At 40.6% G+C, this 22,478-nt stretch overlaps 1 protein-coding gene across 1 annotated transcript; it reads left to right on the top strand.

Annotated features, from left to right (window-relative positions):
- The first annotated feature begins 1,678 nt into the window (after window positions 1-1,678).
- Window positions 1,679-17,295, top strand: LOC115198459 (transcription factor MafK). The gene is made up of 3 exons (XM_029760422.1): window positions 1,679-1,917; window positions 12,688-12,765; window positions 12,853-17,295. Exons 2-3 carry the CDS (start codon window positions 12,721-12,723, stop codon window positions 13,288-13,290), a joined length of 483 nt encoding a protein of 160 aa, XP_029616282.1. The 5' UTR covers window positions 1,679-1,917; window positions 12,688-12,720; the 3' UTR covers window positions 13,291-17,295.
- The last annotated feature ends 5,183 nt before the right edge of the window (window positions 17,296-22,478 follow it).

Raw genomic sequence — 22,478 nt, 5'->3', positions numbered from 1 at the left:
AACAATCCCATGCCACAGTGCACATTCAATTATATTTTTAATTACAAGAATGCTCAGGGGGGGATTACAGACGCATATAAACTATTGCGAACATAACCTGATGTTAATTCTGTTGACAAGATGTGCTCTAATAAAGCAGGTTTGGGCATTGCTTTAGAATGAGAACCACCCATAACAGAAACTTGAGTAAATACTCATCTCATAAGCTGCATTTGCTATCAACTTTAAATGTACTGATCCCAGCACATCAATGTACAATTTAGTCCATATGCCTCTACTGAGGAAAACACTCATGTGTTGAATCACCCATGGCAATGGTCATCCACAGAAATACAACCATACACCAACCTCCTGGCTCTAGGCCCAGCTACAGTGGGTGAACTCCATGGGAGTTAGTCAGTTCCTTTGCGAGGAAATTTGTGGGAATCTTTTTTCTTATTATTTCCAGTGTAATGGAGAGGTCCTCACTAAAGACATCCTGATTTGAACCAATGTATTAATGCATATTGTAAGGGGCAAGTTGATTATTATATGAATATAATTTAGTAATTTACAACCCTTCCATATAAATTTGACCTTTTCCATTCTCAAACCTCTGCAGCGCAGTCTATGGTTGCGTTTACACAGGCAGCCCAATTCAGATCTTTTGCCACTAAATGGTCTTTTGACTAATCAGATCGGATCTTTTGCCAAACGACCAGAATTGGAATGCCCGTGTTCATTGTTTCAATGGTTCTATTGGTGCATCTAAATTGATGTGGCAGGTGAATACTGTTGAAGCCAAATAGTCCACAGCCTTAAGGCGTGTCAGCATTGCTTATCAACCTCTGTGCTCAGTTTGAGGATGTTCAATGAGATGAGCCCTAGAGTTAGGCTGTTAATGTGTATCATGTACATACACATTTTAAACATGCAGTATTAAAATTAGTAAATCGTTTTTGGAAGAATATTTGATCTGTCTGTTTAAATAAAAAATGCAGCGTATGACCGGACTTGTTCTTGTAGACTTACAACAAGAACAACTGCACGTTGTGGGAGTCCTTAGTTGGATGGATACTACTAGTTTATTTTTGGAGATGTGTCATGTTTTTTTTCTAAAGCATTTCACCTAAGAGAATGTCTGTCACCCTTCTCAGACTATATATTGTCATGCATGAGAATGGTCTTGGGGCAGTAATGTAAGTGGTTAGTAAGAAGGCGGAATAAGCAAGTTTATAGTTGGGCTCAGAGCCTTCAACAGTATGCAGCCTATAATTAATCCAAAACTCAAAGGAAAGGTTGAGAGGACAGGACATTGGTAAAGACAGATGGCGCTGTTTCTTCTATTAACCAGTGAGGCAGTAACTTTAGGGTCAGATTACCTCAAAAAATGATAATTCTGTAATGTAAAATTATGGGAAGGTATGTGGGATAGGGATTCTCTAATAGTTATTTTGTCACCATAAAAACAAACATTGTGCAATCAGGTGCGCATGGAATTATTGAATCGGCCTATAAAAAGCTAAAACATGTGCTGACATTGTTTGGGAAGTATTAACAGCCTATTTATAGTTGGATAGCCATCATTAGTATAATAATGATTTAATCTACACATTATCTCGCTAATTTTCCCTAAAGTATTCGCAAGCTGCGTCTATTTCTAGCTTCGCCTAGTTTCCCGCCTCGTTCACGTCAGCAGAAAGTTATTTTCATGAATGGAGGGGGCGGTCACGAGGAATTGGTGACGAGAATGCTTGCGGAAGCACGGAGTGGAATGTTGATACATTGTTGTTGTTTTGTAGTTAATTTAGTACGGGGATACATTTCGGTTCGACTGCTGGACGCCTTTCAGAATTGCGACAAGTAACTTCAACCCGTATAGGACGGAAACTTCACAAGCTTTACGCTTTCCAGACGGAGAATATCCGCTTTCATAAGGTGAGGGTACGAGCGCTTTTCTGGGAGATGTTTTGACATTCCTCTCTAAAATTGCTGATGCTATCACGGTGACAGATTCGATTTTACGCATGTATCAACAAGTAAGATCTGGTTTAACCAAACATTTAATTTACATGTTATCAACGTACTTGGTAATTTTATTTAGGCCCATCTTAACAATTTGAAACAGTTTGCAAACTTTTATGGTTATTTGCAAATATTGTTCTGCGATATATGGACACGTGTTGGAGTAGCGTAACGCCAGAAAGGAACTTTTTTCACCAATTTAACAAATCGTGTTTTTCTGAATATTTTTTATTTTTTATTCCATCTATTTACCCATCGTAATATTTTGAAGGGTAATGTTTTACTTCTGCCTCTTAATAACTTGAAAATGTGTAATATTTTCAGAGATCTATTACTGTATCCATATCGTTGCCCACATCTATATTTACGACTGAAGGAAACAACACGTGGTTTGGGTTTTAGAATTCTGAGTCAAAGTGCACGGTGTGGGGATAGACCACCAGGAGGATAGTAAAGCGGATAAAAATAATGAAGACGGAGCCGAGTTATAAAACGTTGCCCCTGATTCAGACATGTGTAATTCTACGATTTGCTTGTTTTACTATATCAAGGCCCTTAAGTGTGTGGGCTACTGTAATTATCAGCAAATATGGCAGTTTATTTTCCTTAAATGTAGTATATACTGTAGAAGTTAGGTTTATGTTCAGTTTATTATATATAATCTGCAATATACAGTGCCTTCAGAAAGTATTCACACCTTTGACTTTTTCCATATTTTGTTGTTACAGCCTGAATTTAAAATGAATTAAATTAAACACAATGCCCCTTAATGCCAAAGTGGAATTATGTTTGCGCTGCTAAGGTAAGCAATAGTATATTTTGGTAGACAGATGGTACTCTTTGGTAAAAGGGGTACATTGGAATTAGTTTTTTTTATGTTTACAAGTTAAGTAAAAATGAAAATCTGAAATGTCTTGTTATGGCATGCCTAAATACACTACATGACCAAAAGTTTGTGGACATTTGCTTTAAGAACATCTCATTCCAAAATTGTGGGCATTAATATGGAGTTGGTCCCCCTTTTGGTGCTATAACCGTCTCCACTCCCTGTGGCTCAGTTGGTAGAGCATGGTGTTTGCAACGCCAGCATGGTGTGCGCAACGCCAGGGTTGTGGGTTCGATTCCCACGGGGGGCTAGTACGAAAATGCATGAAATTAAATGTATGCAACTGTAAGTCGCTCTGGATAAGAGCATCTGCTAAATGACTAAAATGTAAAATGGGAAGGTTTGCTTCCATTCAGCCACAAGAGCATTAGTGAGGTTGGGCACTGATGTTGGGCGATGAGGCCTGGCTCGCAGTCAGTGTTCAACATCCCAAAGGTGTTCGATGGGGTTGAGGTCAGGGCTCTGTGCAGGCCACACCGATCTCAACAAACCATTTCTGTATGGCCCTCACTTTGTGCACAGGGGCATTGTCATGCTGAGATTGGAATTAGCATTTCATGTCCTAGAGATTTACACGGTTATCAAAATGTCATGCCAGGGTAAGCCTAAATGAAACACAGCCCTTATTTTAAGTGTTTCTAAAATCCCCTATGGGGAAAAATGTATGGTGAAAAAAGGATTGGAACCATTTCCCTGTTTGACCGCTAGCCTTTATGGCTATTATGACTCATGCTGTGGTACTCTATAGTGTTTAACATGATTTTTGAATGACTACTTAATCACTGCACCCCACACATACAAGACCAGGGAGGTTTTGCAATTTGTAGAGCACCTATTTGTAGATGGGCAAAAAAATAAAAAGTTGATGTTGAAAATAACTTTGAGCATAGTGAAGTTATTAAATACACGTTTGATGGTGTATCAATACACCCAGTCACTACAAAGATAGATGTCCTTCTTAACGCTGCTAAAACACAGGGCCAAATCTACACTGGAGTTGCTTACCAAGAAGACGGTGAATGTTCCTGAGTAGCAGAGTTACAATTTTACTTGAATCTACTTGAAAGTCTATGGCAAGAACTGAAAATGGTTATCTAGCAATTTGCCAGAGCTTGAAGCATTTTGAAAAGAATAATAGGGAAATGTTGCACAATTCCGGTGTGGAAAGCTCTTAAGCCGTGTTCACATTGGCAGTTTGAAGTCTCAAATCCTATTTATTTGCATATCTGATTCAAATCTGTTATTTTTCCTGCAGTCTGAACGCCACATGGAGTCGGATATTTCAAGCCACCTTCGTAGGTGGTTTGAAGTCGGATACAAATCTGATTCGTGGCCATGTGACTTGTCTGAATGGTCATATCATGTTGCTTGCGAGCTACTCTGTTGACAGTTTGACAAGAACACGTGGTAGCTAATTAGCTTGTTAATTGTTTACAAACAAATTAGTGAATGTGCTAGATAGCTAAACAGCTACCTAGCTAGCTAGTTGACTGCCTTGGCTAGCAAAAAATGACTTATTTTGAAAGATGGGTCATCCTATCCTTTGAGGATTTAAGTGTTCTTACAATGATTTTTAACATTCAAGCAACTGGGAAATATCCATGGCAGGCATTGTCACCTTAGCTTACTACATAACTTCAGAGTGATGGGAAGCACGAGCGCCACCATCAATCAGCCTACACCCCCATGCACACACCTGTCGGGAGTATGACAACAAGCATAGCCATGTCAGCAAATGACTGCTGTCTGAACACAACTGATTTGAGCATTAAAGCCTGCCGTGCGAACAAGGCTTTAGAGACTTACCCAGAAAGACACAGCTGTAATCGCTGCCTAAGGTGATTTGACAAAGTATTTAGTCAGGGGTGTGAATACTTACAGTACCAGTCAAAAGTTGGGACACACCTACTCATTCAAGGAAGAAAAACCCTTGAATGAGTAGGTGTGTCCCAACTTTTGACTGGTACTGTATGTATATGAGATATTTCTGTATTTGATTTTCAATTAATTAGCAAAAATGTCTAAAAACACGTTTTCACTTTGCCATTGTGGGCTATTGTGTGTAAATGGTTGAGAAAAATCTAATTCATTTTGAATTCAGGCTGTAAGACAGCAATATTTGTGGACTAAGTCAAGGGGTATGAATACTTTCTGAAGGCTAGTGTCTAGTGTGGTGCCGTGTCCTATTGAATACTACTGTAGACATTCCCAAAGACAAATTGTTAGTGCTGTATCAGTGATTTCGTTCTTTATCCTATACCCTGGTTTGACAGTAGAGAGTGGAGAGAGTGCCATAGTCGGCCCTGGTTCAGCAGAATCTCTTTTGGAAGCCGCAGTGTCACAGGCCAATATGAAATTGAATCTACGGGTCTGCTACGCTGACTTTTGTCTCTGCCTCTGTCCCGATGCCCAGCTTTATAGAATAAACAATGAGAAATCCTTAGCAATTTCATATTTTGGTGCTGACTGCATGTCTCCAGACTGGGATCATATTCTTGGACACTTTACTGTCATTGTGATTTATATGGAAAATATGAGAGGAGTCCTTTCTCATCCAAAACTTTCCATACTGTATGAGGGCCTTGAAACCTTGTCTAAGAGGCTGCCAATGTCCTGAGTCACTGTTAATGAGGTATATGTGGTGGTGGTGAGCTCCCACACCAAGTGCATCATATCCATGCACTGTCATGAGGTTAACATGTGGCTTGGTTCCCAATGTGATGTCTGGAGGAGAGAGAGGGTTTATCATCATCTTCTGCTCTCTCACTTCCCTACCCAATATTTCAGCATGACAATATGATGTATACATACTCATAATGGTTAATGATGGCCACAGTTTTCATAGTATTGAGTGTTCTGCGGGTTCTCTTCCACCCCCTGTACTCATTGTGGGTTTTGCAGTGTATTGTGAAATGTCTGTGGTTAGTGAAAAGGTATGACTCAAAAGGAAACCCAAGTCAGATATTTTTGTGTGTAAACTTCCTTTTTAACTGTGAAATGTGTAACTTCATTTCCTTACTATGTGTTCTAATAATTTATTTCTAGAGGCAAAGACCGTGTCATAAGAATTACACAGCTATGACAGATGACAAATATTTACAGTACTGTATTACATGTACAGATTAACAGTCCCATTAACAAGTTTTCACTGAAGCATGGAGAGATATACACTGGCATCTCTCAACAAGGGCCCCTTAGGTGCCTGTGTTGTACCAACCACCAGGATCTGCACCCAGCCCATTCCTGGATGACTTCCTGGATCTCAGACCAATGCTCTCGCCACACTGTGGTCTGGGGTGTGGAGGGATAGTCTCGAGTAAAGTGCCTTGTTTTTGTAATTATGGTATTAGGTGGTATACAGTAAACAAGGAGAAATGTCCTGAACTTTCTCACTTTTACATCTGAGAACTTGGGTACTCAGACTGAAATAAGAATATTAACAACTTAATGGAGAGCCGGGATTGGATTAATGACTGTCGTTTTTCTCCTGCTGATGTAATCTCAAGTCTCTTGTGTTAACAAGTACTGAACTCCTTTGTTATTTGAAGTTGGAAAATGTAATGGTCATTTGTTTTCTCATTGATCTTCATTGTTATTCAATGTGTACTATGGAATGCCTTTAGTTAGGTAATAACTGGACAGATTTGTCCTTGCTGTGTGCGTACTTGACATTCTTTTGAATTCCTATGTCCCCAGCTGGAAAGTCGCTTCGCTCAGATATCTACCTCCTCCCTTTTCCGTAAAAAAGTTCCGGCGGTTATGCCAGCCGTTTCCTGTACTTTTCCTTCTGCCCTGAGAAACAACGTTAATTTCCAGGAAACGTCAGTTTGGGAGGGTGTGATTCCCTGCCGCTCGTCCTAGTTCTTACCAGTAAACAGCATGACTCATGGCTCGGCTATGCTCTCCATTTCCTTTACATAACATCTCTCCAAATGTGCTGCGCTGGAGTGCAGAGCAGAGTACACCACCACAGCATAGTCTGGAGGAAGGCTTTCTCCTCCCCAACTCCCTGAGAAAACAGAGGAGACATTCTGAACAGAAGGGAGCTCCATCAAGCTCGCTCTGCTCTCTCAGAGGAACGTAGCGTGTCTGTTTTCCACCAAACCCAAACTCCAAAACTAATCGAAAAGAGAAGGAAAACAAGCAGCCAAGACAAGCCAACACTTCATCTATCACTAGGACCTGAGCACTCAGCACTTTGATGTGCTGTTTATTTTAGCGAAACGTCAGGCCCCAGAACAGTACCTGTCATAAACCAAGCACACAGATTTGAATTTGAGCTGATGTCTGAATGACAAAAACGAAACGGAGTCACATTTCACACATTGTCTCTGGACTAATACCATAACAGGCCTGCAGCTTATTGGTTTGTTTTTCTAGCCAGGTCACGATCAGTGCTTAAAAGGCAGTTATTCGTCCATTATTAATGGTTACTGCCTGGGCTGATACTGTGGTGCTGATTTTAATATGCACCTTAGTAAAACTCATTCTAGAGTATTTTAGCAAAGCTATAGCCCTAGTTCTTGGCTCAAGCTTTGAGTAAGTCATTAATGTCAATTACACTGAATGACTAAACAACAAACTATGACAAAGGTTATGTTCACTTTTTCCAACAGAGTTCAATTGGGCAGAGAACAGTGTTTATTAGCAGTGGGCCTACAGTAATGTTGTCAGTTGGACTTGTGTGCTTTGATACGATGAGTCATTTCCTCATGATCTGGACTACGTGAGCTGATGAAATATGGTACTGAAATCATCAGGCTTTTCCTGTGGCCAGAAAATGGTTTATATTTTCCATCTGTTTAGCCACCACCTTGTGTGTAAATGCTCCCTCTCTCATCATGGAAACTTAAGTGTTGTCTAACTAAGTTATTTATTTTTATTTTATTTTTTAATTTGACCTTTTATTTAATCATGTAGGCCAGTTGAGAACAAGTTCTCATTTACAACTGCGACCTGGCCAAGATAAAGCAAAGCAGTGCGACACAAACAACAACAGTGTTACACATGGAATAAACAAACGTACAGTCAATAACGCAATAGAAAAAAATCTATATACAGTGTGTGCAAATGAGGTAAGATTAGGGAGGTAAGGCAATAAATAGGCCGTAGTGGCGAAGTAATTACAATTTAGCAATTAAAAACTGGAGTGATAGATGTGCAGAAGATGAATGTGCAAGTAGAGATACTGGGGTTCAAAGGAGCAAAAAAAAATAACATGGGGATGAGGTAGTTGGATGGGCTATTTACAGATGGTCTATGTACAGGTACAATGCTCTGTGTTGCTCTGACAGCTGATGTTTAAAGTTAGTGAGGGAGATATGAGTCTCCAGCTTCAGGGATTTTTGCAATTTTTTTCCAGTCATTGGCAGCAGAGAACTGGAAGGAAAGGCAGCCAAAAGAGGAATAGGTTTAGGGGGAGACCAGTGAAATATACCTGCTGGAGCGCATGCTACTATGGTGACCAGTGAGCTGAGATATGGCGGGGCTTTACCTAGCAGAGACTTATAGATGACCTGGAGCCAGTGGGTTTGGTGACGAATATGAAGCGAGGGCCAGCCAACGAGAGCATACAGGTCGCAGTGGTGGGTAGTATATGGGGCTTTGGTGACAAAACGGACGGCACTGTGATAGACTGCATCCAATTTGCTGAGTAGAATGTTGGAGGCTATTTTGTAAATGACATAGCCGAAGTCAAGGATCGGTAGGATAGTCAGTTTTACGAGGGTATGTTTGGCAGCATGAGTGAAGGATGCTTTGTTGCAAAATAGGAAGCCGATTCTAGATTTAATTTTGGATTGGAGATGCTTAATGTGAGTCTGGAAGGAGAGTTTACAGTCTAACCAGACACCTAGGTATTTGTAATTGTCCACATATTCTAATCCCGAACCGTCCAGAGTAGTGATGCTGGACGGGCGGGCAGGTGCGGGCAGCGATCGGTTGAAGAGCATGCATTTAGTTTTACTTGCATTTAAGAGCAGTTGGAGGCCACGGAAGGAGAGTTGTATGGCATTGAAGCTCGTCTGGAGGTTAGTTAACACAGTGTCCAAAGAAGGGCCAGAAGTATACAGAATGGTGTCGTCTGCGTAGAGGTGGATCAGAGAATCACCAGCAGCAAGAGCGACATCATTGATGTATACAGAGAAAAGAGTTGGCCCGAGAATTGAAACCTGTGGCACCCCCATAGACTGTCAGAGGTCCGGACAACAGGCCCTGTGATTTTGACACACTGAACTCTGTCTGAGAAGTAGTCGGTGAACCAGGCGAGGCAGTCATTTGAGAAACCAATGCTGTTGAGTCTGCCGATAAGAATGTGGTGATTGATAGTCGAAAGCCTTGGCCAGGTCGACGAATACGGCTGCACAGTATTGTCTTTTATCGATGGCGGTTATGATTTCATTTAGGACCTTGAGTGTGGCCAAAGTGCACCCATGACCAGCTCGGAAACCAGATTGCATAGCGGAGATTCGGGATTCCCAGATTGGGATTCGAAATGATCTGTGATCTGTTTGTTAACTTGGCTTTCAAAGACCTTAGAAAGGCAGGGTGGGATAGATATAGGTCTGTAACTGTTTGGGTCTAGAGTGTTTCCCCCTTTTGAAGAGGGGGATGACCGCGGCAGCTTTCCAATATTTGTGGATCTCAGACGATACGAAAGAGAGGTTGAACAGGCTAGTAATAGGGGTTGCAACAATTGCGGCGGATAATTTTAGAAAGAGATGGTCCAGATTGTCTAGCCCAGCTGATTTGTAGGGGTCCAGATTTTGCAACTTTCAGAACATCAGCTATCTGGATTTGGGTGAAGGAGAAATGGGGGAGCTTTGGGCAAGTTGCTGTGGGGGGTGCAGGGCTGTTGACTGGGGTAAGGGTAGCCAGGTGCAAAGCATGGCCAGCCGTAGAAAAATACTTATTGAAATTCTCAATTATCGTGGATTTATTGGTGGTGACGGTGTTTGCTAGCCTCAGTGAAGTGGGCAACTGGGAGGAGGTGTTCTTATTCTTCATGGACTTTAGTGTCCCAGAACCTTTTGGAGTTTGTGCTACAGGATGCAAATTAGGGATAGTCCTACTCTGTATCCCTGTTAGTCATAAACACTTGATTCATTCTGGCTGTTGTTAGACTTAAATATGAGACGCATCTGAATTCCAGACATTTGTAAGATTTTTACAGCGACGTCTTTACATCTGAGTAGACTAAGCCCTCCTCTCAGAGATGGGTGCATTACACAGGATCTATTCTGAATACATTTATCCTCCCAATTGAAACTTGGGGCCTCTTTCCTTTGTGTTTGTGTGTGTGCTCAGTCAGAAAGGTGGTTCTGTTATCCACACTTCAGCCACCTTCTATGGCTTTACTTTAAGGTCTTCTCTGACACGAGCTGAAGCACTCAAAAAGGTGAAAAGGGAAATAGTTTTCTGGAGGACCGTGAAATGTGCACAGTCAAAAGCGGTACTGAATTGTAAAATGTACCTCTTGCTCGTCCTGAAAGATGATCAAAACAGGGATTTGGTCTTTGGACATTACTGTTCTTTTCCTCTGGAAGAAGGAAAGCAGCAAAGTGGGACCTTAAGAGCTCGACCTAGTGCCATTTGCAAAAACAGAGAGGAGCACATGCAGAAGGAATTTGAAGGAAACAACGTGGCCTCAGCTGTAAAGCTTGAGCACCCCGTGTACGGAGAGGGAGGCCTTTTTCCATCCCATTTCATGATATTCGCGTCTCACGGAATATTACCCAGGGTCTCCCCCCTGATGCAACAGTTCAAAACAGGCTCTTTCAGCCAACTTGCTGGAACGTTGTCTTACATTTTTGGCTGGCCGTGCAGTGCTTGATTCAAAGATGCATACATGTGCCAAAATAAGGCAATGTGTATGCTTTCTCTACTCTCTTTCCTATAGTTAAGTTGAAAACCCAAGTGAATTTCAAATGAGGTTCAAAGGGGATGGCCAAAACATGTATCAGACGTGATGGTTCACCAAACAAGTTTTCATGTGGTTCTTAAATCCACACAAAACAGAAGAATCTATTGGTTCATTTTCCAAGTTAGGATTGTGTGTGTCCCCTCTCTACATTCATGTATCCCTTCATTACAGAAACATGCGGCCAGGCACAGGCTGTACCTCCGATGTGGTTTTACAAAAGACAAAACAGATGGCTGACTAAGAACTTATAAGTGATATGTTCAGATTCAGTGCCAAAGCCAGTGAACTTTCCATTATCATCAGACCAATCATTTGGCATTCTGCCCCTTTCCACTTAGGACCTCTGACTAAGACTTTCGATGCAAGAACAGTATTTCTATTGAAGATACAGTGCAACCACTTCAGCTCTTCAACACAAGGTCAACCCAGCAACAGCTGTCAGAAACTGCTGTGATCAGCGATCTATATTTATTTCCAGGGGCATGAGATGAACTTCCCTAAAGGAATAGTCATTAAAACCTCACCCTTTGGGTTGTTGTATCTTGTTCGAGAAAGTGCAGCTCAAAGCGCCGGATGGAATATTTGGCCTCTTAATGAGGTATCACATGTTCACCTAAATTGTTTAGCTGGCAGAATTTTGCGTCAGCAGCACAGTGAGCTAAATATATCCAGCAGCGTTAAATAAGGGCATGTAGCAGCTCAGGAAAGCCCAGTGTAATACGAGCCAGACAGGCAGACACAAGTCCTAAACCAAATAGAGTACATTGTCTCACTACAAAAATACACCCCTGACCGTAAGGGAAACTATTCCTCTGTGACACGATCTTCAGGAATTTCCCACATATCTACATGACTTCAGTATGAAGTTCAGTATGACCATAAATGTAGGCTTGTGTTTGTTGGGTAGCTTTACTGTTGATGTAGGCATTTGTTCTGTGTTATAAAGAGGAGACCCATACGGGTCAATGTAGGCCATGTTAGGTTAAATAGTACTGTATCTAAAAAGAGACTATGCATTAGGTCTGAGGGAAATTAAAAATAGGGGCCGATGTTCAGAGTTTGAGACTGTTATTGTACACACTCCCTAAACTATTGGTGATCCTCACTTAAAGTTCTTCAAACTGACCTGCCCTTGTAATGTCTACCATGTGTATGACAGGGTTATGAATGAGACTTGTTTACCCTTTGGCTGACCATGTGACTATACTCCCAAACCCATTTTCAGGGTGTTTCCATGGCAGCTGTTGCCTAGAGAGCAAGTCAGGGTGCTGAAATGGAGCCTTGGGAGAATGTGGGCCTTTATTCACAGTCAGGTACACAGCAGTCTCTCTCTCTCTCTCTCTCTCTTTTTGGCCATGGTGGCAGTCTCAAAGGCTTGCATTTCACTGTAGTGTTCAGATAGGCCTTTTTCTAAAAACAATTTTGACCAAAATAGGCCATGCCCAGTTTCTAAGCAGAGGGCTCAGACAAGCTGTGTGGTGAGAGCTGACCTGTTTCTATTCTTGCTGTCTTGCTACGGTCTAGTGAACTACATTGTGAGGGCCCTCCCTACAGCAGCAAGTAAACAGGTTTGCCCAGCAGTCTGTGTATTCATTATCATCTTTCAGTGTGATGCTGACCTCTGCTGGCAGTCTCTGTTACTAGAAAATCTACTGAGCTGGTTACAGATGATGTAACTAACTCAGGAATGTTGTTGTGGGATCTCTTCAATAGATTTCTTGGGAAAGGGGAGTGGCTTCTTAGGATGGCTGTATCTGAACTTGGCTACACTCAAACCCGACACTTTAATTTCACAATGAATACACTACATTATGCATACAAATATATATATACATTTTTTTATTCCAATTACAATTTTCCCTTCTTTGTTTTGCAGTGTGACATCTGTGGGATTCTGGCCAGTTTATGCATGCAGGGTATGACGACTCAGTTTAAAGCAAACAAGACTTTAAAGGTAAATTTGTATTCGTACACTATCTTTAATGTAAATGATGAGTTCAGGAAAGGTCCAGAATCTCATCAACGGTTGTCTCTGTTGCAGGTTAAGAAGGAGGTGGGTGAGAATGCTCCGGCCCTCTGTGATGACGAGCTGGTGGCCATGTCGGTGCGCGAGCTCAACACACACCTGCGCGGGCTGACCAAGGAGGACGTGGTGCGGCTGAAGCAGCGGCGGAGGACCCTGAAGAACCGCGGCTACGCCGCCAGCTGCCGCATCAAGCGGGTCACCCAGAAGGAGGAGCTGGAGAGGCAGAAGCAGGAGCTGCAGCACGAGGTAGACAAGCTGGCCCGGGAGAACGCCAGCATGAGGCTGGAGCTGGACGCCCTGCGCGCCAAGTATGAGGCTCTGCAGTGCTTTGCCCGGACTGTCACCTGCGGGCCTCTCTCACCAGGCAAGGTGGCCACCACCAGCGTCATCACCATCATCAAGTCTACAAACAACCACAACTCCAGCCCAACCTCCTTCTCAGCTCCCTCCTAGTGTTGACAGGACTGCGCTCTCGTCTCCCCGTCCTGCCTGGTCCTTACCGGTTCCGACCCGATCCAGCCTGAAACCAATGGCACCTGACCCATGCTGAGAGGAAGCTCAGTAATTAGACTGAGGGAAGGGGGTGGGGTGTCCACTAGCTCTGTGTGATGATGACATGATGCTGCATTCATTCTCTACGCTCTTTCTCTTTCTCTCACATACTGTACATAATCTTCATTGTCTGTGCACTGTGCTACAACCTCCCCAGCACCGGCAGGGCATTGGGCCTCTGACCCTCTCTCCTTGACTGATGACAGAGATTAGCTCATACTACAGTGTGAGTGGATACTTGATATTATACCCCGCGATGGCAGCACTGGTCTGAGACAGCTCTGATGCCTGTGGTATCTTGCATTTACAGAGTATAAAGTAATATATTATTGTAATAAATACAGTATTAATACATTATAAATATTTAAAATAACAAACAAAAAAACGCTTATCTAAGCCTAAAAGCCTTCTTTCTTCTGTATATGAAAGCATATACTATCTCAATGAAAATTGAGGCATTGAAGCTTTTGCCTTAAACTGATCTCTGAATGATCTCTCAGTAATATTCCATTTTTTTGTCACTCATACAGTATGTTCAATATTTTAAGCTTTTATATTTCCAATTTCAAAGGCAGCTTGAAAACTGTAAAAAAAAAAGAAAAAAAAAGGTATATTTGATAACTGACCAAGCATGTTTAGCTGGATGAACCAGGCCCTTTTGACATTGGACAACTTTTATCTGGTTTAGACTGTAGATTAGACTTGCAGGTATATAGCATAGCCTACATATAAGAATACAAACATACTCATGGGTTATCCTCCTTGCAGCTGTGAGGAACTAAATCTACAGTACAAGTAAAACACAAATTAGGCAAATGACAGATCATTGAACGGCACTTACTATGAAACTGTTAGATCACGGTGTAAAAGTACCAAAATCACTTGGTTTGCAAATGTTAAAAATTATATAGCTGCAAATTTACATTTAAAATCATAGGACACCTGAAGCATCTTTTTGGGAAATACCGCAGTCCATTCTTGTATTACTTTAGCAATGGGAGATTGTATGATGCTGATCATAGTTTGTGGTCTATCCCAGAATTGCTAAAGTTGCAGCCAGTTTATAACTATTGCCACGGGTGGCATATTTATTTCATGTTTTTAAGACAAGCACTTACCTATGATCTTTTGCCTCTGAACTTCCCTCTCCATGCTATGCCATATTTCATGGTAGGTAATCCATATTGGATATAGTAATAATGGGAGCTGCCTTGACAAATGAAATGCAATTCAATGAATTCCTGTATATTACAGACTTAAGCTAGAGCCTCTATTTTAGTTTCAATGCAAGAGAAGGAAAATTGAAGCTCTCAACTGCCTCCTGTCACTTTACATCGAGAACGCCGTCCTCTTAGAAATCATTCCTACTGTTGGGTCGTCTGAAAGTGCTGCTGCCGGTGTTGGTAACTCTCTGAAACAGTAGACATTGAACATAAATGCTTTCGACACAGACTCTTGGGTAAGAGGAATCCCGGCATAAAACTCAAGAAAAAAAACTCTAGGAATGGTGTCATGACCAAATCCAATGGCACGTTGGCTTCAAATGTTACCCGTAAACAAGCACAGGTTGCGTATGCTTTTTGAAGGCTATAAGTGTCAGTTCTGGATAATTATCTAGAATCTATCGTTTTTGCATTTCAGCACTTATCAAAGTTAGTCACGAGTGAAGTCTAGAGTTGGCTCTTGTCAAGGTTTTCTCTTACCCCAGTGGACATGACTTTTCCTCTCCCCCTGTTTCTTAGCTGTAAAGAGCACTAAGGGGGACTTTGCTGCTGCATGGCCCTCTGCTATTTCAGGCAGGGCCATTGCTGTGCTCTTATCATTCTCATGTTGTGTTTTCATTTGGTATATTTGTTATTACACTTTAATTCCCATGTTTTTATATATGTGTGTTTTTCTATAATTGTTGGTTTATTATAGGGATATTAAATACCTGGGAGTGGTGTGATCTTGTAATCGTCTCCTATTTTCTGGCCTATCTCAGCAGGATAGTTCAATTATTATCTATAGCATCAATTAAATCATAAGGAATCTATTCTGCTGACTTTATAGTTGTATTTGTCTTTGAAGGTCAGTTCATAATTATTACTTGCAAACTACCCTCGGCTATTCTGCAAATTAGGCTGTTTGTGTTTACAGTCATGACTGTTTTAGAGTAGGTGGATTGGGTATATTTTGATAGAAAATACTTACTTTGGTAGCTAATTGCCATATGCCCACATGCTATTATAAGGAAGTTACGTTTGTATCACATTGCTAAACTCCAAGACTTTTGAAGTTTGAGTTGATGCTTTTGTGACAGCTATGAAACAGATACAAGTATTACAATTTGGAGGAGAATATACCGCAGAATGCAAGTTATGAAATTAAAGTTGAAGTGAAAACACTTGAATTATTTAGCATCCTTTTCTGAGCTTTACACTGACCTCTGCTGGTAGTCTTTATAAATGCTGTGAATAAGCACATTGTTATTGATCAAATTGTTTTGGAGACTTTTGCAGTCCAATTGCATATCAATTTATGACTTTTATCCATTAGTTATTGCTTTCAATTTCATTCAATTTTGTTCTAAACAAAGCCACAATACTGTCTGACTCAAATTTGAGTGGAAAACATATACTTTTGTGTCAAAATAAACGTCCAACAAAGTAGATGAATTTCTATGTAACCCAAGCTGCATTTTCCTCCCAAGTTGTATTGAAACTCACTAAAGATTGAAACACATCTACACATAGCTCTGCCAGCTGAAGATGGAGTATGGAAGCACTAGTAGTTATGCTCTTCCTGCACAGCAGGTGGCTGTGTTATCCCTCAGTACCCTCAATCTAGAAATAAAGAACTGTGCTCCTAGAGTTGGATTGAACATTGACGATGGCAAATTCATATGCACAGGGCACTGTAATGAATGAAACTGCTAGTAACTAGAGGGCAATGTAGATAAAATGTTTTTCTGCCATGGTTGATTGCATCTTTTCTGATATGAGCCATTATAATGCAACGGTAAGGAAATTGGATAGAAAACCAAGTGGGCACTTTTCAATGTTTATCTTGTACGTTTTGCTATATGTCGCCTTTTAGGCTGCCGTGGTTAAATTATTGTATATTTTTCACCTGATTATATCTACACTATGTTTTATGTAGGCCTACACATCTTTCCTATATTTGCTCTGACAGTCAGTCCTACAAGCTATTTGCCATAAACGCACACAGAACATACATGTTAAATGTCCTATGTTCAGCAGATGTACTTATAAATTGGTAAAACAGTTCCATGACATCTAAAGTATGCTGCTCCAAATTAGTACTTTGTATACGTCAACATTCAAATGAGTAAACAAGGTGGTGGTGGGTGAAAGAAAAACAGTTGTAATACAATGGATGTTATGCTTTCACTCATCTTCCACTTTCTATCACACAATTGTATGTTAACTATAAAAAAAAGTTATCGTTTGGACTTTCACAATGAATCGGATCTCAAGTTTTAATGCACAGGCACAACGACACTAGATTAGATGCTAATTTGTCTAGTTTGTGGTAGTTAATGAGGCATGATGATAGTTCTATTATACCGCTTTCTAGCTGATGGTGAGTAAATAAAATAATAATGAGGCAGCATTTTGAAGAGAAACCGTACCATGCGTGACTGACCTTTCATTACTCTGCTAACTAGTATGTATTTTATTTGAACTTCAATATTTATTTGATTTTCTGTAAATTGTATTTTCAACATCTAAATTATTTTATTTACATTCATTTATTTACTTTTTGCGTTTAATGAAATACCCTCCTGTACAAATAAAATACTTTGTTTCTTTTTCGATTGAAAACAAGGAGGTAAATTTTTCCTGTAAATAGACGTCTGCTGTGTCTGTTTTTGTACTTTTAAATAAAGCTTTTATTCTCATTTTTTTTTGTCTAACTCCTTGAATGATTTCAAACACTATAGGGTGATTCCTCAGGAAACCAGGACAAAAAAAGGCCCAGAGTTTGGGGGATTTTCACAAACTTTAATCCATAGAAAGGTCCTGTGTGGGAAGGATTGTTGACAAATATTGATTTTTGTATCAAAGCATAATAGAGAAATAATGAATCAGTGTTGGCATATTAATAACAATTTGGCCTTACCCAGGCCTCCTTTAAAGGTGCTACACATAGGATTTTTGTTTTTTTTGAATTTTGTCATTGTAATTTCTGAAAATGTCAATAATATAAGTGTCCAATGTAGAAGTCACTGTCAAATCCTGGTTACAAATATTCAACACGTTTCGCTCAATTTCAGTAAGTGTTGTAAGCGTTACCAACTGAGTGAATGTGAAAATTGACAAAAATGGTCACCTTCTGTTGGTGATTTTCAGGATGTGCAATAATACAAGTAAAAGCAAGGCTGTGATTGGTTACATTGCCTACTGTACCAATTTCTCTGTAGAAAAAGGGCCATAACTTTAAAACTAGCAGAGATCCCACTCTGGAAAATTGATATGCCCATGAAGTATATTATGCTCAACGATATATAGAAATATTAGCATGTTTCCTATATTCATCTTTATATTTTTTAATATTAATAAAATAATGTAAGAAAAATCTAAATACTACCCATATTTCAGAGTAAGCAGTAAAGCTTCATATGACACAAATATTTGCTTTATGGAGTTCGTATTATTTCTCAATTACACTTTCAGATACAAATGTCAAATAAATGTCAACAATCCTTCCCCCAAAGGACCATGCTATAGTTTAGATTTCCTGATATAAAATTAAAAATTAAAAAAATGTATTGGTTAAATGATAAATCACCCTTTAGTCTACAGTGTGGTGCTGAGAGAAGACAGTGTACCGTCTAGCCATTCTCCCAAGTACTTGTATGAGGTGACTACCTCAAGCTCTAAACCCTCAGAGGTTGTAATCACACCTGTGGGGAGAGGGTCATTCTTCTTACCAAACCACATGACCTTTGTTTTTCGGCTCATACACTCAACAAAAACAGTGCATTCGGAAAGTATTCAGACCTCTTCCCTTTTCCATTTTTTTTTTACGTTAAAGCTTTATTCTAAAATGGATTAAAAAAAACAAAATGCATCAATCTACACAAAATACCCAGTAATGACAAAGCAAAAAAGTTATTTTGAAATGTTTGCAAATGTATTAAAAATAAAAAACTGAAATACATTATTTACGTGAGTATTCAGACCCTTTGCTATGAGACTTGAAATTGAGCTCAGGTGCATCCTGTTTCTATTAATCATCCTTGAGATGTTTCTACAACTTGATTGGAGTCCACCTGTGGTAAATTAAATTGATTAGATATGATTTGGAAAGCCACACACCTGTCTATTCAAGGTCCCACATGTCAGAGCAAAAACCAAGCCATGAATGAGGTCGAAGGAATTGTTGGAACAGGATTGTGAGGCAAAGATCTGGGGAAGGGTAACAAAAAGTGTCTACAGCATTGAAGGTCCCCAAGAACACAGTGGCCTCCATCATTCTTAAATGGAAGAAGTTGGGAACCACCAAGACTCTTCCTAGAGCTGGCCACCCGGCCAAACTGAGCAATCGGGGGAGAAGGACCTTAGTCCGGGAGGTGATCAAGAACCTGAGAGTTAATCTGTGGAGATGGGAGAACCTTCCAGAAGGACAACCATCTCTGCAGCACTCCACCAATCAGGCCTTTATGGTAGAGTGGCCAGATGGAAGCCACTCCTCAGTAAAAGGCACCTGACAGCCCGCTTGGTGTTTGCCAAAAGTCACCTAAAGGACTCAGACCATGAAAAAGAAGATTCTCTGGTCTGATGAAACTAAGATTGAACTCTTTGGCATGAATGCCAAGTGTCACGTCTGGAGAAAACCTGGCACCATCCCTACGGTGAAGCATGGTGGTGGCAGCATCATGCTGTGAGGATGTTTTTCAGTGGCACGGACTGAGATACTAGTAAGGATCTGCTCCCGAGCGCTCAGGACCTCAGACTGGGACAAAGGTTCTCCTTCCATCAGGACAACAACCCTAAGTGTAACCGATGTGAAATGGCTAGCTAGTTAGCGGGGTGCACGCTAATAGTGTTTCAATCGGTGACATCACTCGCTCTGAGACCTTGAAGCAGTTGTTCCCCCCCGCGGCTTTTGTGGAGCAATGCTTCGAGGGTGGCTGTTGTTGATGTGTGCAGAAGGTCCCTGGTTCGAGCCCAGGTAGGGGTGAGGAGAGGGACGGAAGCTATACTGTTACATAAGCACACAGCCAAGACAATTCAAGAGTGGCTTTGGGACAAGTCTCTGAATGTCCTAGAGTGGCCCAGCCAGATCCTGGACTTGAACCTGATTGAACATCTCTGGAGAGACCTGAAAATAGCTGTGCAGCGACGCTCTCCATCCAACCTGACAGAGCTTGAGAGGATCTGCAGAGAAGAATGTGAGAAACACTCCAAATACAGGTGTGCCAAGCTTGTAGCATCATACTCGAGGCTGTAATCGCTTCAAAAGTTGCTTCAACAAAGTACTGAATAAAGGGTCTGAATATTTATGTAAACGTGATATATATTTTTTGTATAAAAAAAAATGTTTTTTGCTTTTTCATTATGGGCTATTGTGTGTAGATTGATGGGAGAATGAAACGATTTAATCCATTTTAAAATAAGGCTGTAATGTAACAAAATGTGGAAAAAGTCAAGGGGTCTGAATAATTTCCAAATGCACTGTATAAATGAAACATGTAAAGTGTTAGTCCCATGTTTCATGAGCTGAAATAAACAATCCCAGAAATGTTCCATATGCACCAAAAGCTTATTTCTCTCAAATCTGGTGCACACATTTGTTTACATCCCTTTTAGCGAGCACTTCTCCTTTGCCAAGATAATCCATCCACCTGACAGGTGTGGATAATATCAAGAAGCTGATTAAACAGCATGATCATTACACAGGTGCACCTTGTGCTAGGGACAATAAAAGGCCATTTTAAAATGTGCTGTTTTGCACACAACACAATGCCACAGATGTCTCAAGTAGTTTTGAGGGCGAGTGCAATTGGCATGCTGACTGCAGGAATGTCCACCATAGCTGTTGCCAGAGAATGTAATGTTTATGTCTTTACCATAAGCTGCCCCCTTGTCGTTTTATAGAATTTGGCAGTGTGCCAAACTGGCCTCACAACCACGTGTAACCACGCCAGCCCAGGACCTTCACATCCGGGGGTGGGGGTGCTGAGGAGTATTTCTGTCTGTAATTAAGCCCTTTCGTGGGAGAAAAACTAATTTTGATTGGCCTCGCCTGGCTCCCCATGGCTGCACCCCTGCCCAGTCATGTGAAATCCATGGATTAGGGCCTAATATTGTTTATTTCGATTAACTGATTTCCTTATATGAACTGTAACTCAGTAAAATCTTTGAAATTGTTACATGTTGTGTTTATACTTTTGTTAAGTATACATTGTGCATACAGTTGAAGTCAGAAGTTTGCATACACCTTAGCCAAATACATTTAAACTCAGGTTTTCACAATTCCTGATATTTAATCCTAGTAAAAATTCCCTGTCAAAGGTCAGTTAGGATCACCACTTTGTTTTAAGAATGTGAAATGTCTGAATAATAGTAGAGAGAATTATTTATTTCAACTTTTTTCAACTTTCATCACATTCCCAGTGGGTCAGAAGTTTACATACACTCAGTTAGTATTTGATAGCATTGCCTTTAAATTGTTTAACTTGGGTCAAACATTTTGGGTAGCCTTCCACAAGCCCCCACAATAAGTTGGGTGAATTTTGGCCCATTCCTTCTGACAGAGCTGGTGTAACTGAGTCAGGTTTGTAGGCCTCCTTGCTTGCACATGCTTTTTCAGTTCTGCCCACAACATTTCTATAGGATTGAGGTCAGGGCTTTGTGATGGCCACTCCAATACCTTGACTTTGTTGTCCTTAACCTGTTTGGGATAGGGGGCAGTATTTTCACGGCCGGATAAAAAATATACCCGATTTAATCTGGTTACTACTCCTGCCCAGAAACGAGAATATGCATATAATTAGTAGATTTGGATAGAAAACACTCTAAAGTTTCTAAAACTGTTTGAATGGTGTCTGTGATTATAACAGAACTCATATGGCAGGCCAAAACCTGAGAAGATTCCATACAGGAAGTGCCCTGTCTGACAATTTGTTGTCCTTCTGTCTCTATCGAAAATACAAATCTGTGCTGTAATGTGACATTTTCTAAGGCTTCCATTGGCTCTCAGAAGGCGCCAGAAAGTGTAATGGGGTGTCTGCTGTCTCTGGGTGAAGAACAGCAGGATAATTTGTTAGTGGTCAGCCTGGGAACAGTGACACTGGAGATGCGCGTCCACGAGACTACTCAATTTTTTTATTTCTGTCTTTGAATGAATACAACGTCGCCCGGTTGGAATATTATCGCTATTTTACGAGAAAAATAGAATAAAAATGGATTTTTAACAGCGTTTGACATGCTTCGAAGTACGGTAATGGAATATTTTGAAATCTTTTGTCACGAAACGCGCTCGCGTGTCACCCTTCGTGTAGTGACCTGAACGCACGAACAAAACGGAGCTATTTGAATATAACTATGGATTATTTGGAACTAAAACAACATTTGTTGTTGAAGTAAAAGTCCTGGGAGTGCATTCTGTCGAAGAACAGCAAAGGTAATCCAATTTTTCTAATAGTAATTCTGAGTTTAGTGAGCCCCGAAGTTGGCAGGTGTCTGAATAGCTAGCCTGTGATGGCTGAGCTATCTACTCAGAATATTGCAAAATGTGCTTTCGCCGAAAAGCTATTTTAAAATCTGACACCGCGATTGCAAAAAGGAGTTCTGTATCTATAATTCTTAAAATAATTGTTATGTTTTTTTGTGAACGTTTATCATGAGTAATTTAGTAAATTCACCGGAAGTTTTCGGTGGGAATGCTAGTTCTGAACATCACATGCTAATGTAAAAAGCTGTTTTTTGATATAAATATGAACTTGATTGAACAAAACATGCATGTATTGTATAACATAATGTCCTAGGAGTGTCATCTGATGAAGATCATCAAAGGTTAGTGCTGCATTTAGCTGTGGTTTGGGTTTTTGTGATATATATGCTTGCTTTGAAAATGGC

The sequence above is a fragment of the Salmo trutta genome, chromosome 1 (genome assembly GCF_901001165.1).
Source record: "Salmo trutta chromosome 1, fSalTru1.1, whole genome shotgun sequence".
NCBI classification, from domain to species: Eukaryota; Metazoa; Chordata; class Actinopteri; order Salmoniformes; family Salmonidae; genus Salmo; species Salmo trutta.
The sequence above is the reverse complement of the archived record's forward strand: the minus strand, read 5'-3'. Positions and strand labels throughout refer to the sequence as shown.